This window comes from Bos indicus, chromosome 2 (genome assembly GCF_029378745.1).
Source record: "Bos indicus isolate NIAB-ARS_2022 breed Sahiwal x Tharparkar chromosome 2, NIAB-ARS_B.indTharparkar_mat_pri_1.0, whole genome shotgun sequence".
NCBI classification, from domain to species: domain Eukaryota; kingdom Metazoa; phylum Chordata; class Mammalia; order Artiodactyla; family Bovidae; genus Bos; species Bos indicus.
Window position 1 is genome coordinate 125,206,441 of NC_091761.1, and position 15,536 is coordinate 125,221,976.

The 15,536-nt window shown below is 52.8% G+C and overlaps 1 protein-coding gene across 1 annotated transcript; it reads right to left on the reverse strand.

Annotated features, from left to right (window-relative positions):
* Nucleotides 1–985: 985 nt before the first annotated feature.
* On the reverse strand, nt 986–15,262 carry THEMIS2 (thymocyte selection associated family member 2). Its single transcript, XM_019980184.2, has 6 exons — nt 15,108–15,262; nt 12,506–12,646; nt 9,619–10,029; nt 6,655–7,727; nt 3,293–3,449; nt 986–2,868 (listed from the first exon to the last, which is right to left on the reverse strand). Exons 1-6 carry the CDS (start codon nt 15,199–15,201, stop codon nt 2,816–2,818), a joined length of 1,929 nt encoding a protein of 642 aa, XP_019835743.2. The 5' UTR covers nt 15,202–15,262; the 3' UTR covers nt 986–2,815.
* Between the last annotated feature and the right edge of the window lie 274 nt (nt 15,263–15,536).

Genomic DNA, 15,536 nt, shown 5'->3' on the forward strand with positions numbered 1-15,536 from the left:
ATTTCTTTATGCTGCAGTAATTAATACTTTATCATCTCAACCTAATTCTTAGATAAGTTAATGAGCTGTAACATGCAAATAGAAGTTCTGTAGCTGCTTTAAGTGTTTCTAAATGAGACCTACCAGCAGCTGTGTGGAGAAGGCCCCACCCCGCCGTGGTTTCTGACAGCGAACAACAATGTGGTTGCTCTCTGTGCTCGCAGGATACTTCCCACCTGGGGAGCTGTGCAGATGTTTACAAGCCAGTCAGCCAGTGTGCTTATTTGCAAGCGTGTCCATTCTTGTTTCCTAAAAGAACAATGGCTAAAAACAGGTTTAAAAAAATGTATTCATTTGAATATGGAATGCATGATAGAATACTTCCATGGGTGGTGGACTTCTCTTTCTAGTTACCATGCTGATGCCCTCAAATGGGCAAGGGGACAAGAGCAGTGGTTTGGGTTTTTCTTCTTTTCATTTTGAATTTGATTTAGCAATCAAAAACTGCTTGCTCATTAACCCAGCTAGTGTTTATTCAGTACCTACTGTGTCGGCTCATTTGCCAACTTCCAGGAGTATAAAGCAAGAGACTGGCGTCCCAGGTGTTGCCGACTCCACATTCCCAGTAACACAGAGTAGCTGCCCAGTGATAGAGTTCCCTGCCGTCTCGGCATTGACATGATCTTACAGGAGTTCTGTAGTTCCCGAGCACCACAGAGGCCCTTGGGGCTGAGCAGAGGCGGGCCACTCCTCAGCAGAATGAAACCCCAGCCTCTAGAGCTTCTGCCTGCTCAGGCTGGGGGCACGCACACTTAGATGTTTGTGGTTACCTGGGACGTCGGGAATGCAGTGTTCCCTTGGCACACTGTTGAGACAGCAGAACAGCACAGTGACCCAAGCGCTCAGAAATCCCGTGTCACGGCCAAGCCATGAGTACAGCCTCCTCTCAGGAAGGTCTTACTAGATGTACAGGTGGGAAATGTTGAGAGAAATTAAAAACTCTTGATACATTTTTGAGCATGCACCTCCAAGTTACATTCCTTTATTTAACAGTTATTTATATGTTACTATGTTAGTTTGTTACATATATTACAAAACATTCAAAAATTAAAAATGAAAAGATATTAAAAATAAATATAAAGGGATACTATTACAGAACATCACGGTTTGAACTGTGCAGGTCCACTTATACTCAGATTTTTTTCAATAAGTACATACTACACAATCCACAGTTGGTTGCGGTTGCATCTGCGTATACAGAGGGCCAACTGTAAAGTGATCTGAGGATTTTTTGACTGTGGGGGTCAGCACGCTAACCCCCTTGTTGCTCCAGGGTCAGCTGTAATTCTTTTGTTTCCCAGTCAGTCATCATGCGCACTCACTTTGGAGATCACTGCCAGGGGGTGGGGGGACTCTAACCTCACTATAATACCCTCCTCCCACCCCGTGGTTTATCATGGAGGGAAGACGACACAGGCACCCTGAGGGTGGTGTCTGCCTTTGCTCCGTTCCCTGCCTGACCCCGTTGCTCTGGTAAGACATTCACAATGTGGTTTTCAAGCATGTTTTCCTTGTAAGCCCAGCTTTCCCTGCTGGGAAATCACTGCCTTTCTCCTCATAGTAGCATTTGGCCACTCAGAAATCCCCTTTTGTGGAAACTGGTGGTCCTCTCCTGTGCCTCCCTTTTGTGACCTTACTCAGTTTGGTGCCAAAATCCAGTGCAGACATGAAAGTGAAAACTGTTGCCATTTTGCATGTGCTCTTGACCCCTAGGGGTTCTGTACCCAGGAGGAACTTTTTTTTGCTTACTGCTTTTCCCAGAATGCTCTCTCCTCAGGGTCCGCTGTGTAGTACAGACTGTGTCTGCGAAGGAGGGCATGGGAACTGGTGTGAAGACAAGGATGAATGCTAGGTACTGGAGACTGGCCCAGCAGCAATAGTCACCGTGCAGTGGTCACCTGAAGAGCTCCGTGCTGGGGTGTGGCATGGGTCCAGAGAGCCGGAGGGATGGTAGCAGGCAAAGGAAGGACACTCAGGTGTAATGCCTAGAATCAAGGAGTGGAAACTGGACCCTCTATTCAGCTCCCACCTCAGCTGGAGACTTCTACCATCTATTTGTCTATCCTGTCCTCTGCTGACAATCCTGCCATTGTCTGCCTCAGAGAGTTGAGAATTTAGGTAGGGCTTGTAAAAAGTCTGGCACACAGATGCAACTTAGTAAGTGATCATGATTATCATTCTTCTAGAAGCTCAGATGTAATTTTTATTCTCTGGTTTTATAAAATAATATTGGATAGTCACCTCTAGCTGTTCATGTGCTGGGTGCTGCAGAGATGAGGAAGACAGTCCTGGTCCCTCAGAGGCTCAGAGCTGGGGATGGGGAGGGGGAGACGAGAGTGGAGCAGGGGTGGTATGGGTCTTAAAGAAACTCCCACTGCAGCGTGTGATCAGGATTGAGTCCCCAGAGGCAGGAGGCACTGTGCTGCCACATCCAGGTGGGCAGTCTCTTGGATTCCTTCCTGCACTAACCAGTGGGGCAGCTGGTATTACAGATACAGGATTGAGTAGAACCCAGTCGGCTACTTGATACCAAAGCTCTGAGGCTGAGAGAGCCGAATGCAAGATGCTGGGCCCAGAGAAGCCAGCTCCGGGTGGTAGGAACCTGGAACTGAGGGGAGCTGGTGCAGGTTTCCAGTCAGGCCTCAGACGGCCATTCCTCGTCCACAGTCTGATTTCTGAGAGGTCTTGTCCAAGGTCCTCTAAAAGCCTGTAACTGTTAGCTGGTATCTCCGATTCCCTGAGAAGCAACAGTTAGGATGTAAGGTTCTTCCAGCGCCTAGAGGGTTTTCGAAAACTGCTCAGCTATTTCTTCGTAATCATGTTCATCATCTGCAAAAGAATCCAGGTCAGTAAGGATCTTCGGCCTTAGGTTGCTTCCCATCTTTAGGGCACTTCCACCCCCTGGACAGGGGAGGGTTTGGTCTGGATGCTCTAAGGTCCTTGCTAGCCCAGAAGCCACAATTGGTTGTGTCTGCACACTTTGCCAACCTTCCTGTGTGCGTTGGGGAGGGTAGTTGGATGAAGTCATTTTGCCTGCCAGGGCCCTGGAGCCCCTAGGTGAAGGACAGTAAGGATCCTTCAGCCTAAGCTCACCCCATATAAGCCTGTGCATCCAACTAGGACTGCAGAAGGGTCTGCCCACAGGCAGGGCCCTGCTGAGGGTATGGCTGGTGCCCTCAGAGGCAAAGCAGCAGCAGAATGGTGTGGGGGAGGGGAGAAGCAAGGATTGGATGAACGGGCTGAGGGAACTCACCTGAATCTTCAGTGATGGGCACAGCGGGCCTGCAGCCCTTCTTGCGGCCAGGAACCTCACTGTATAAATTGGAACTGTCCTGGGTGACCTTCGGCAAGGACTTTGTCCTGAGTTTAGGCAGCAGAGGTGGTTCCTGCAATTCTGAGACTTCAGAGGACTACATGGGAGAAAAAGCAGAAGTCAGCAGGGTCTCAAGAAATAGGGTGGCAGAGTCCACAAAATGCAATTTCCTCCAATTGTTACTTCCTCTGCTCCCCTCTGAACTTCCCTTTCAGAGTAGCACATCTCAGAACACCAGGAGTTTTTGCTACAAGCATTTGAAATGTTCTTTGGCAGGGGAAAAGGGGGTCAGGATTAGGGATGATGGGACTGGGGGCCAGACAGGAAAATGTCCCTGCATTTTTCCACGGGGATTTGGTCATCGTCCTTCAGATCTGTCACCGAAGGAACAAAATGTAGTCACAAAGCCTCAGAGCAAGAGTGCAGGGCTGAGGAGCATCCCAGGAGGAAGAGGACTTTTACTGAACTCCCATGTGCCAAACACCATGTGCCAAACACACCATGTGCCAAACACTGTATGCATGTCAGCCCATTTCACTCTCTGAGGAGCTGTTTGAGCCCCCAGTTTGTAGGTAAGGAACCAGGCTCAGTGAAATTGTGCCACGCCACACCTCACGCGGGATTTCTGGCTAGGTCAAGCTTGGGGCCCAGAACAGGTCTGTGACCTCTAAAAAGCTGCTGCTCGGGACATCCCTGGTGGTCCAGTGGTTAATAATCGCCTGCTAGTGCAGGGGACGCAGGTTCGATCCCTGGCCTGGGAGGATCCCACATGTCCTGAGTCTGTGCTCTAGAGCCCACGTGCCGCAACGAGACGCCACTGCAACCGCAGCGAGAAGCAAGCACACCGCAACAAGAGAAAGCCCACGGCCGCAGTGAAGACCCAGCGCAGCCAAAAAAGAACAAAAATAAAGCCACCTCTTTTCCCGCCATGCTTTCAAGGGCAAACAGTACAGCGCCCTGGTGAGCAGCAGAGAACACCCGTGCCCAGGGAGGGAAAGTTGCTGGTTCTAGGACAACAAGCAGGGAAGAGGCCCAAAGAAACCAAGGCTGGGGCGGAGGTCTCGGATCTGTACCACATTCTTTCCAACACTGTCACAGGCCTGCGTTTCAGATGTCCTAGTCTATTCTTTTTTTTTTTCCTAGTCTATTCTTGATTCTTGTCAGAAAACAGCTACCCTACCTGCTGCCCCACAGATTGGAGTCCCTTCTGGGGCTGAGATGGTTCGGGGTCATTTTTCAACTTCCACCACCATCCCACTACCTCCCCACATAGTACAAATACAAGTCTCTCCACATCCCAAGATAATAGCTTGTTAACAGTTTACAAAGTGCTTTTTATACAACTCATTCCCCAACACCCTTTATCAGCAAAGCATGGCAGGTAGGTGTTCAGGCCATGTGGTCGGACCCAATTTCAACCTCCAGCCTGCCACTTGGCAGCTGTGTGTGTGTGTGTGCGCACATGTGTGTGCGCTTAGTCGCTCAGTCATGTCTGACTCTTCATGACCCTTTTGGCTGTAGCCCTCCAGGCTCCTCTGTCCACGGGATTTTTCAGGCAAGAGTACTGGAGTGGGTTGCCATGCCCTCCTCCAGGGGATCTCCCCAATCTCCCCAAACCAGAATCTCCTATGTCTCCTGCATGGCAGGTGGGTTCCTTACCTGCTGAGTCATTGGGGAAGCTCTAACTGTGTGATCTGAGGTAAACTCCTTTACCTCTCTGTGCCTCTTGTTTTCTCAACCATAAAAAGAACTGCCAGTGCCCACCTCAGAGGGAGGTTGTGAGGGCTAGGTGGGGCTGCATATAAGGTGCCTGCCCCAGAGTAAGCGCCCAACAAGTGAAAGTGAAGTGGCTCAGTGGTGTCCGACTGTGACCCCATGGACAATACAGTCCACGGAATTCTCCAGGCCAGAATACTGGAGTGGGTAGCCTTTCCCCTTCTCCAGGGGATCTTCCCAACCTCGGAATCGCACCAGGGTCTTCTACATTGCAGGCGGATTCTTTACCAACTGAGGCTAACAAAACCGCACTGAGAATTAGCAACGTTCTCTCAGGCTCACTGGTGAGGAAACGTGCCCAGAGCAGGGGTCCCTGCCGCAGAGTGAGGAAGCTGGGATGTGAACTTAGTATTTCTGACTCTTTGGTTCCTTCCCCCTTGTGATTCAGTCTGATTCCATTCAGACTCACTGACAGTGAGTTTTTCTCTGGAGAAAGTTTTTCTCACTTTCTCTGCCTGCCTTGGAGTCGGCAGAGCCTGCCCCACAGAACTCTTGTTCTAGCCCCAAAGACCAAATACAACTGATTAAAACTTCATGACTGGATGTCCCTGGTGGTCCAGTGGTTAAGAATCAGCCTCCAATGCAGGGAACGTGGGTTCAATCCCTGGTCCGGGAAGATTCCACAAACTGCGAGATGGCTAAGCCCGCACGCCTGGAGCCCATGCTCGGCAACAAGAGAAACCCACACACCGCAACTTGAGTAGCCCCCGCCCGCTGCAACTAGAGCGAGTGCACACAGCAGTGAAGACCCAGCGCAGCCAAAAAGAGAAAAAACGACACAGCCCCCCACCTCCAGGCTACATACAGCATGCAGGACTATCACTGCCTTGGAAGAAATCTAAGCGGAGCCTTGCCCAGGAGTCTGAAAGGAGGAAGAACGTTCCTGGCAAAAAGACTGGCTTGCATGAAGTGCTGAGGCGGGAATCTTGGCATATTGAGGGAGCGTCAGGAGTTGGAGTGTGGGCTGCTGACACGGAAAACAGGCCTGGGAAGGCGAGGCTGAAGTCAGCTCTAAAGGACCCTGGATACCATGTTAAGGGATTCCATCACCCCCAGCAACGGGGAGCCACTGAAGGGTTCAGAAGATGGGGCTGAGGCCCCTCAGCGACCAGGAGAGATGTGGGAGGCCGTTCCGATATCAGTGGGGAGGGGTTGAAGAGGCTGCTCTAACGGTTCAGGTGAAAAATGCTGCAGCGTGAGCTGGGGAGTGACAGCAGGGTTAGCAGAGACAGGAAGAGCCCCGTGAATTTGGAGGTGCAATGCCATGCTCCAGTTCAGGGCCACTGAACTGTGTAACTTGGGGCACATCTCAGAGTCTCTGAGACCTCATTTTCTCAACCGTAAAATACGGATAATCACACTGATGTTAGGGTGGTCAGGATGGAATAGTGGGTACCCGGTGTGCACGTTTATAAACTCTAGGTTCCCTACGACTGGAAGAGAAGTGCCATGCCAAAGAAGGAACAGCAGGACTCGAACGATCCCAACAGAGGGCCCCTCCCTGCCCCCTGGGGTTCTCTTGGTACCTTGATGCCTTTCTCCTTGCTCATCTGCTTCTTCTGCTCACTGAGGCCCTTACTCTTTGGAGGCCTGGGTGGGGGAGCTTGACTCTCAACGGCTGGTAGCTTCCGCAGGCGATAGTAGAAGGCCTCCGTCAGCTCCTCCACTGTGGCCATGGGGAGGGCCCCAGACGGCTGGCCCGGCAGCTCCTTGACCTCCACGACAGTCAGGTCCAGCCACCGGGGAGGGATCTCGAAGCACATCTCGGGGTCGGAGTCCAGGCTGACCACCAAGAAGGGTTCCAGGATCTTCTCTTCCAGCTGCAGGCCCGGGAAGGAGGGCAGAGGGTCGGCGGGGTGCCTGGGGTCCTTGGCTACCACCTTGACCTCACAGGGCAGTGAGAACTGGGCAGTCAGGTCCTGCAGGCTATAGCGCCGGGCATCGCTCAGCTCCTCCACAAAGCCGCCAGAGAAGTAGAGGGGCAGCAGAATCTGTTCTTGGTCCTCCACTTCTTCATCCTCCCCAGCCTCTTCCTCCCCAGTCGGCTCACCTAGCCGCTGACACACCAAGACATCTATGTCCCTCTCATGTTGCCCAAGGGCCTGGCCAGACCCCCGCACCTCCAGCCTGTCACCCACAGCCAGGGATGCAAACCCCAAGTTCTCCAGCTCATCTCCCTCACAGTCCTTTGTGGCCACGACCCGGAGCGGCTGGCCCGGCTGGAGAGCACCCAGGAGGTCGTAGGCCGTGGGGAACTCTCTCGGCCGCCGCCGCAGCTTGCCCCGGTAGGCCCCGGAGATCATGAAGTGTCTGGGTACCTTCCGGCCCCTGGTCGAGGCCAGGAACCGCCAGGGCGGTGAAGCCACGCCATGGAGGCAGAGCCTCTGGCCCTTCTGTAAGGAGCTCAGCCACGGGCTGAGGAAGTTGGGGGATCCCTGCGGAACTTCCAGGATCTCTGTGGCCAGGGGAAAGGGGCCTCCCCGGGCCAGGGCCTCGCTCAGCAGCAGCGGTTGTATGAAGTGAATGTGCTGCGAGGAGGTGGTGACGTCCTCCACGTCGACCTCCAGGGTGGAGGGGATCTTGACGACGGTCCTGCGGACTGTGGAGGGGAGAGGTCAGCCCGGGCCCACGCCCTCCTCCCCTCAGAGGTCTGGGTCTGCTGACCTCCTGCCTGTCTCTGTCTTTTCCTTCCTACCAGCATTTTCCTATTGTGCCAGCTTCCTCGCCCACTCCTTTCCTTGTACCTCTTTTAAAAAAGTTGTTATAGGGACTTCCCTGGCGGTCCAGTGGTTAAGACTTCGCCTTCCAATACAGGGGGGTGTGCGTTTGACCCCTGGTCGGGGAACTAAAACCCCCACATGCATGCCTAGTGGCCAAAAAAAACAAAACATAAAGCAGAAGCAATATTGTAACCAATTCAATAAAGACTTTTTAAATGGTCTACATTAAAAAAAAAACTCTTTAAAAAATTAATAAAAAGTTATTATAGAAAGTTTTAAATGTTTACAAAAGTAGAATAGTATTGTGAACCCTTATGAACCTGTCACCCAGGTTCAACATTTAAACCCGTGGCTCATCTTCTTTCATTTATACCCCCATCTATCCATTCCCCCTCCACTGGGTTACTTTGAATCAGAATAATCATATCTTGCCATCTGTGACCATTTCAGTGTGTATTGCTAAAAGAAGGGATAATTAAAATTTTAATAACAACTAGGCAATGATCACATTGAAATAATAATTTGGTAATTCCTTAATATCACTGAATATCCAGTTTACTTTTAAAATTTTAATTGAATTTTGAATATAATTGTGCATAATTAAATATATCAAATTGTATACATTCAAATTTGATATAATTTTGAATATAAGCTGTCTTTCCAAATCCTTTCTGGATTTGAATAAATAAAAGTCAAATCAAGAAAAACAGTGACTGCGTGACTTTGGATAACATCCTGCCCTGGTGCTGAAAGTGCCAAGTGCATAAACTCTAAGAGAATGAGGAAAACTGGCCTACCCACTGTGTTGTGTGAGTCATACCACATGGAAATCGGAACAGGGAATGTTCCCATTTTGCAGATGAGAACACTGAGACTCCAAAGAATGGTGGTGACTTCCCTCAGGTCACATGGTTGGGATTTTTGCTCTGTGCCAGACGAGCTGATAATTGGTTGAAGCTGGGAGATGGGCAGATGTGGGCTCATTATATATATATATTTTTTTTTTTTTTTTTCTTTTCTTTAGAATGTTTTCTAGATTACCTGAGCTGCCTTATTCTCCAGGGCAGCCAACTCATTATTTAAAAAACAAAAACAAAAAAACTAGTAAACAAAGCATAGGCTGTTTCTTAAGACAGTCCTTAATGAGGCTTCTGGTAGCATCCAAAGCAGGGTTGATGAGGCAGGGGTCTGCCCAATCGGAGGCCAAGCCTGAGTGGAGGTAGAAGAATGGGGTGGGAGTGCCCTGGGAACCTCGACAGATACACCCATTCTTCTACCTTTGCTCCAGTGTGGCCGCCGACCAGCTAGACCTGGCAGGTTCTGCCTCTGCTTCACCAACCCTCTGTGTGCAGCCACCAGCCCGCCTAAGAAGTGACCTATGAAACAGCCGGGGGACTCAGCCAGACAGTGCCTTCCCCAACAGGAGGCCCTTCACCAGCAATCCTGCTCCCCAGAAACAGGAAAATACATTTCTCCAGAGCAAAGGCTCAAGGTTTCACTTTGTAACACTGTTTCTTTGTCCTAGCAGTGGACAAGCGCACAACCCAACTTTTGCCCAATTTTATAAACTATATGGGATCTCACTCAAGTTACCCTGTTTTCCTATCTCCTTTTGCACCCAACTTCCACTGCTGGGGAATCTTAACTCCGTTACATTGTATATACCAGGTAAACCACCCAGAATCCCTGGTTTATCCATCAAAGCAACTCCCCTGGGACCCCTCTGTCCCTCCCGCCTCCCACCCCCATCCTCCTGCCCAGGGAACTCACAGTGCATGATGGCTTCGACCTCATACTGGGGCTTCAAGGTCAGGCAGCGCCAGGGGAAGGCGGAGCAGGTGAGAAGGGTGTCCCTCACGGTGGGGTCCTGCAGCACCTGGAGCAGGGTCCGAGGGGGCCCGGGCTCCAGTTTCCAGAAGGGCCCCTGCTGGGACAAGGGCAGGTGCAGAAAGCCCTGCTGGGCCCCGGAGTCCAGCACACAGCGGGCACAGCAGGCCCCCTGGTGCATCTCCACAGCCTCCAGCTTGAGGGGCTGCTCTTGAGGCACCACCCTGGCCTTGGTGGCGATTCTGTGGGTCGACATGAAGCGGATGGGCAGTGACTTGGAGCTCTGGGTTGCAGCATAGACCAGCTCCTCCAGGGTTCCATAGCTCTGGGGGCCGGTGAGGGGGCTGAAGAGGCCTGTGGGGGCACAGCAGGGGGTGTCAGGGTGGGGCAGGCTTTTGCTCAGCCTAGGGCCGTGAACCCCACACCCAGGTCTGGCTGCAGAGAACCAGGCAGAATCCCAAGGACAGGGGTCAAAGGTGGGCCAGTGCTGGCATATCTGGGCTGCAGGGCTGAGGGACTAGAGGCAGCAAGTGACCGTGTGCGAACGGACAGCGAGGGGCAGGGCTGGGGACGGTTCCTTCCAACACAGACACAGAGGGACTGTCACCAGAGACGGAACAGGACAGACACACTGACTGCCACATTTTCCCGCCTCCCAGCCCGTCCTGCCTCTAAAGTTTTCCATCTTTGCCCCCAGACACCTCAGCACTGCTCTGTTTCCACACACCAGCTCCCATCACCCTGTCCTGGGTGGGCGAGCGCCATTGTCCCTCCCAAACTAGAAACCCAAGAGCTACTGGCCAGTGACCTCTGACCAGCTCTTTCCCCTTCCTCCTGCCGCCCTGTCCATTCTTCTGCTACCAGACTGGCCTAAGATATCTCATGTCTGGAGGTAATACCACTTCTACATTTTCCTGCCGAAACCCTCCACTCAAATCTATTCGAGGAAACACCACACAAACTCGGTCTGAAGGACATTCTGCAAAAGTACTGATCTGGACTGTTCAAAAAACGTTGATATCAAGGCAAAGGCAGGCGGAGGAACTATTTCAGCCTAAAGGAGACTAAAGGAGGCTAAACTGAATGTCATGTGTGATCTGAGGCTGGATTCTGAATCAAGGCAAACACCAGGCTATCAAGGATATATTATAGGGCAGCTGGTGAAATTTGAATACAGACTGTGGGCTAGACAGTAGTATTGTATCAATACTGGATTTTCTGAATTTAATCACTCAACTACAGCTTTGTGAGTGAACGCCTTTGTTTTCTAGGAGATACACTGAATTAGGAGTAATATTTAGATGTAATGGGGCATCATGTCTGTAACTTACTCTCAAATGGTTCGGAAAAAGATACATATATATATACATACACACACACATAGATATATAAAAAGATTATATATATACACATATATAATAGTAATATATGTTCATATGTATGTATATGTATATATAATATACAGAGAGAGAAAACAAACGTAACAAAATGCTTAATAATTGGTGAATCTGGATAAACAGTATATAAGAATTCTAGAAAGTCTTCTGTAAGTCTGAAATTATTTCAAGTTTTTAAAAAATCCTCAAAATAGAAAATAAAACCTATCACTTCCCTTTTTAAAACCCTCTTTGGCTACTTAATGCCTTCAAAATAAAGACTGAAATGGATCAGTGCCGCACAAAAGCCTCCCCCAGTGGTCTGGCTTCCACTCACCTCCCCACCTCTTGCTCCTCACCTGGAACCCAAGCCCTCACCAGGCCCCTTATAGACCTGATGCCCCATTATATCTAAATATTACTCCTAATATTTGGTGCATCTCCTAAGAAACAAAAACATTCACTCACAAAACTGTACTTCAGGGATTAAAATCAAGAAAGCATACTGAGAACAAGCCCTCAGAGGGCGCCTGCTCTGAGCCCAGTCCTGTTCTAAGCACATCGTATGTGGCAACTCATTTAATGCTCACATCAACCTTGTTGCTCAGCCGCTCAGTCGTGTCCGACTCTTTGAGACCCCATGGACTGCAGCATGCCAGGCTTCCCTGTCTTTCACTATCTCCCGGAGTTTGCTCAAACTCATGTCCTTTGAGTAGGTGATGCCCTCAAGCCTGACTCCCTCATGACAGAAGACGGAGCAGAGGCAGAGAGACCGTGGGAACTCACCACAGCCACAGCTAGTAGCCGGCACACCTGGGGATTCCCACCCAGGCTGCTGGGTTTAGCGTCTGGGCCTGTGGTCCACCACGCCGCACGCCTCCTGCAGTGACTATGCTATGTGAACGTGCCACTCCCTCTAGCTGGGATCCTTGGTCCAGCTCAGGTGCCACCTCCCCCAGGAAGCCCGCACAGACCTCTGAGGCAGGCCCCTCATGCCCAGAGCCCTCTCTAAACGGGTGCCTACCTCTGCTGTCCTCCTCCCTGCCATCCTGGAAGCTCCCCACTGGAGGAGGCTGTATCTGATTCATCCTGAGCACACACCCCCCAGCCCCTAGCACAAGGCCTGGTGAGCAGCAAGGGTCAATACATGTTTGGTGAGTGGATGTGGGAATGAAGACAAAAACAGGCACGTGGTCAAAGACACAAAACAGGAAAAGTCCCCGCCAAGAGGCAGACGTCATCAGAGATGGACAAGGAGAGCACACAGCCACGCCGGCTGCGGGCACTGTCAGAGCGCTCAGGGGTCATCTGTGCTTCGGGGCTGGGTGGCGGTGGATGTGAGGGCCGTGGGGGCCAACCCAGAGGGCTGGGGGTTTGTGTGGGGAGTCCAGTGGGTCCAAGAGTGTGCCTGGAGGGTTCCGGGGCACTCAGGGAGGCAGAGGTGCCCGCCTTACCCTGGAAATTGGGAGCGAGCTCGGTGGTCTGGCCTGTCCCTGGGTTCTCACAGACCACCTTTTGGAGGCGAACATGGGTGACCTTGATCAAGTCTCCTGTGGAGAGGCAGCACTCGTTCCCAGAGATCTCGTAGATGGAGCCTGTGGAGACACAGCAAGCTCAGTTTCGCCCATTCAGCAAATGCTAGTCACTGGGGGCCAGGGCTCTGTTCCCCCAAGACGTCACTCACCACACCTTGGCCCTCATTGTTCCCGCCACCTGGAATGCCCTTCCCTGTCTTCCCTGCCCAGCATCCACAGGCTCAGCTCTCCTCAGGCAGCATCGATGCCACTTTGCCTGCATTTAGCACTGACTGTACCCCTCTGTGGTCACAACCCCCAGCCTCTGGAACTTAACTCATACAGCAGGACTGATCCAGCTCACCTAGCACAGGCCCAGCCTCGAACAGGGTGTGTAAGTCATGAATGTATAAACCACCCAGTAAATCCCAATTCCCTTATTTCGTACTAAGTCGCTTCAGTCGTGTCCAACCCTTTGGGACCCTATGGACTGTTAGCTTGCCAGGCTCCTCTGTCCATGAGATTCTCCAAGCAAGAAAACTGGAGTGGGTTGCCATGCTATCCTCCAGGGGATCTTCCCCACCCAGGGATCGAACTCAGGTCTCCTGGATTGCAGGTGGATTCTTTACCATCTGAGCCACTAGAGAAGCCCAATTCCCTTATTAGACAGCTGCAAAGTCAAGCCCAGAGAGGCTCTGAGATCACACACAGCCAAACACCCACCCTGGCACTTTCTTCTTCAAATGACTTGTTTTTAAAGGAAGCACAGGAGAGAATGGCAGTCCACTGAGAGGGTGGGCCCTGTAGGCAGGATTCCGGGTCCCCACTTTCAAGCACAGTAGCCCCACGTTTCCTGGTTTCAAGAGCTTAAAGCCGCATCCAGAACATGGAAGGTGCTCGATAAAGATCTTTCCACTCGGGCAGTGCATAGGCCCCCACCCCGCCATCCTGCTGAAGGAAGGACAGACACTGCAGGTGGGCAAACCTCGAGGCCACCTGACTCTACCTCACACCGAAGGTAGCCCCAGAAGGGCCCGAAAAATCAATGAAAACCCCATCCCTTACCCCCAGGAAAATACACTCAGGCTCCAACACACAGTTCAGGCTCCAGACCCTCGGGGCTGGTAAGAACAGCCTTGGTGCTGGAGATGGACTCGATGCCTGCTGCTGTGCCCAGTACTGCAGGGGTATCACTGTGCTCAAGACCCATGGCTGTCCTTGGAGGGAAGGACTTTCTTCCTATATAAGGTCTTGCCAAGACTAGGCAAGGATGAATGGGCAGCCAAGATGATCAGGTAATCAAAGGCATTACCAGGACTCAGGCCCAGATGTCTGCCTCCAACCTGGGGCTCCGAACCACGCAGGGATCAGAGCCACCTGTCCCACCAGGATCATCACTGGCCCTTCTCCAGCTCACCCCCACCCCCACGCTGTCACCCCATCGGGTTCTTTTCTTACTTCCTCCACTTCCCGCCTCCCAGGGTGGGGCTGGGGAAGCAGAATGAGGAAGCGCAAACATTGTGACACAGTGTGTGAGGGGGGGGTCCAGAGGAGAGCAAACAGCACAGATGCCTGCAGGAAGCCCCCAGAGACAGGAAGAGTGAGATTTGAACCCAGATCCCTCAGATTCCCAAGCGGGCCTGGCGGCGGGTCCTGCCCCGGGGGCCCTCCAGGTGTCTCACCCTTGATCTGTGACCCCACTTGGAGCCTCAGAACGCTTTCCTGTGCGGACCAGGAGCAGGTTGAAGGAACAGGATGGGTCAGGGCACTCGGGCGGAGTTTGCTCTCTAAGGAAGGAGCCTCCCCCACCCCACCCAGACTCTCGCTTCCCTCTCTCCGCTGCCTCCTCCTTCCCCACGCAGCCGCCCACAGTCCCTCCCGCCCGCCCCCGCTCAGAGCTGCCACCTTCTTTTCACCTTCACGGCCTGTCAATTCTTCCCCTCTAGATCTTTCAGGCAATGACTACTGAGGAAGCCCCAGCTGTGTGCCACCCCTGTGAACCAGGCGGGCTGCGGCCAGGTAGGCAAATGTGCGGGCGTGCAAGGAGCCAGGAGGGCTGCCCGGAGGAGGAGTCATTTCAGCTGCGAACCGAAGAGCTTGTCGAATCAAGTACTGCCCAATGCCGAGCAGAGGGGCAAAGGCGGGACTAGAGGGACGGAATAGGACACGTAGACAGGTGTCAAGGTGGGGCAACGGAGGGTACACGGAGGGGAGGGCTGACCCGGCGTTTCAGAATCATCAAGCAACAGCTCCGCGTCGCGAGCGCCTGAGTGCCGAGACCCCGCATGGTCGGACCTCCTGCAATGCGCCCGACGGTTCCATCCCGCTTGGCTCGGTTCCACTCACCTGAGTATCTGAGCTCAGTGACTTCTCGTTGCCACCCTGGGAGGCAATCAGCGACCCCCCACCCCCAATTCCACGGAGGCAAAAGCCGTGGCCCGGAGAAGTTGGGGCGCAGGCCCCAGGTTTCCAACGTCCCGGTCGGGAGAAGCCGGTCCGCGGCGGGGCCGTGAGGTCGGAGGGGTCTCGGCCCTTCACTCACCCTGGAAGTAGACCCCCGAGCAAACCCGCAGCACACGCGGGAGGGAGGCGGGGTCCAGGGCGCACACGAAGTCTTGCAGCGACACCGGCTCCATGGCCCGTGCGGCTAGCGGGACGCGGACTGAGCTGCCTCCGCGCGGTCCAGCCCGGCCCGGCCCAGCGGGGCGGGGTGGGCCGGAGGCCCCGCCCAGGGGCGTTCCAGGACGCCCACCCTCCCCTGCCGGCCCTAGTTCCCGGGTCTCTACACGGGGGTTGCAGTACCCACCTCGCACACTCGTGGCGCTATTGTAGAAGGTCAAGACCAGGACCTGACACCGGGGAGTTCAGTTTCAGTTCAGTCGCTCAGACGTGTCTCTTTGCGACCCCATGGACTGCAGCACGCCAGGCTTCCCTGTCCATTACCAACTCCCGGAGCTTACTCAAACTCATG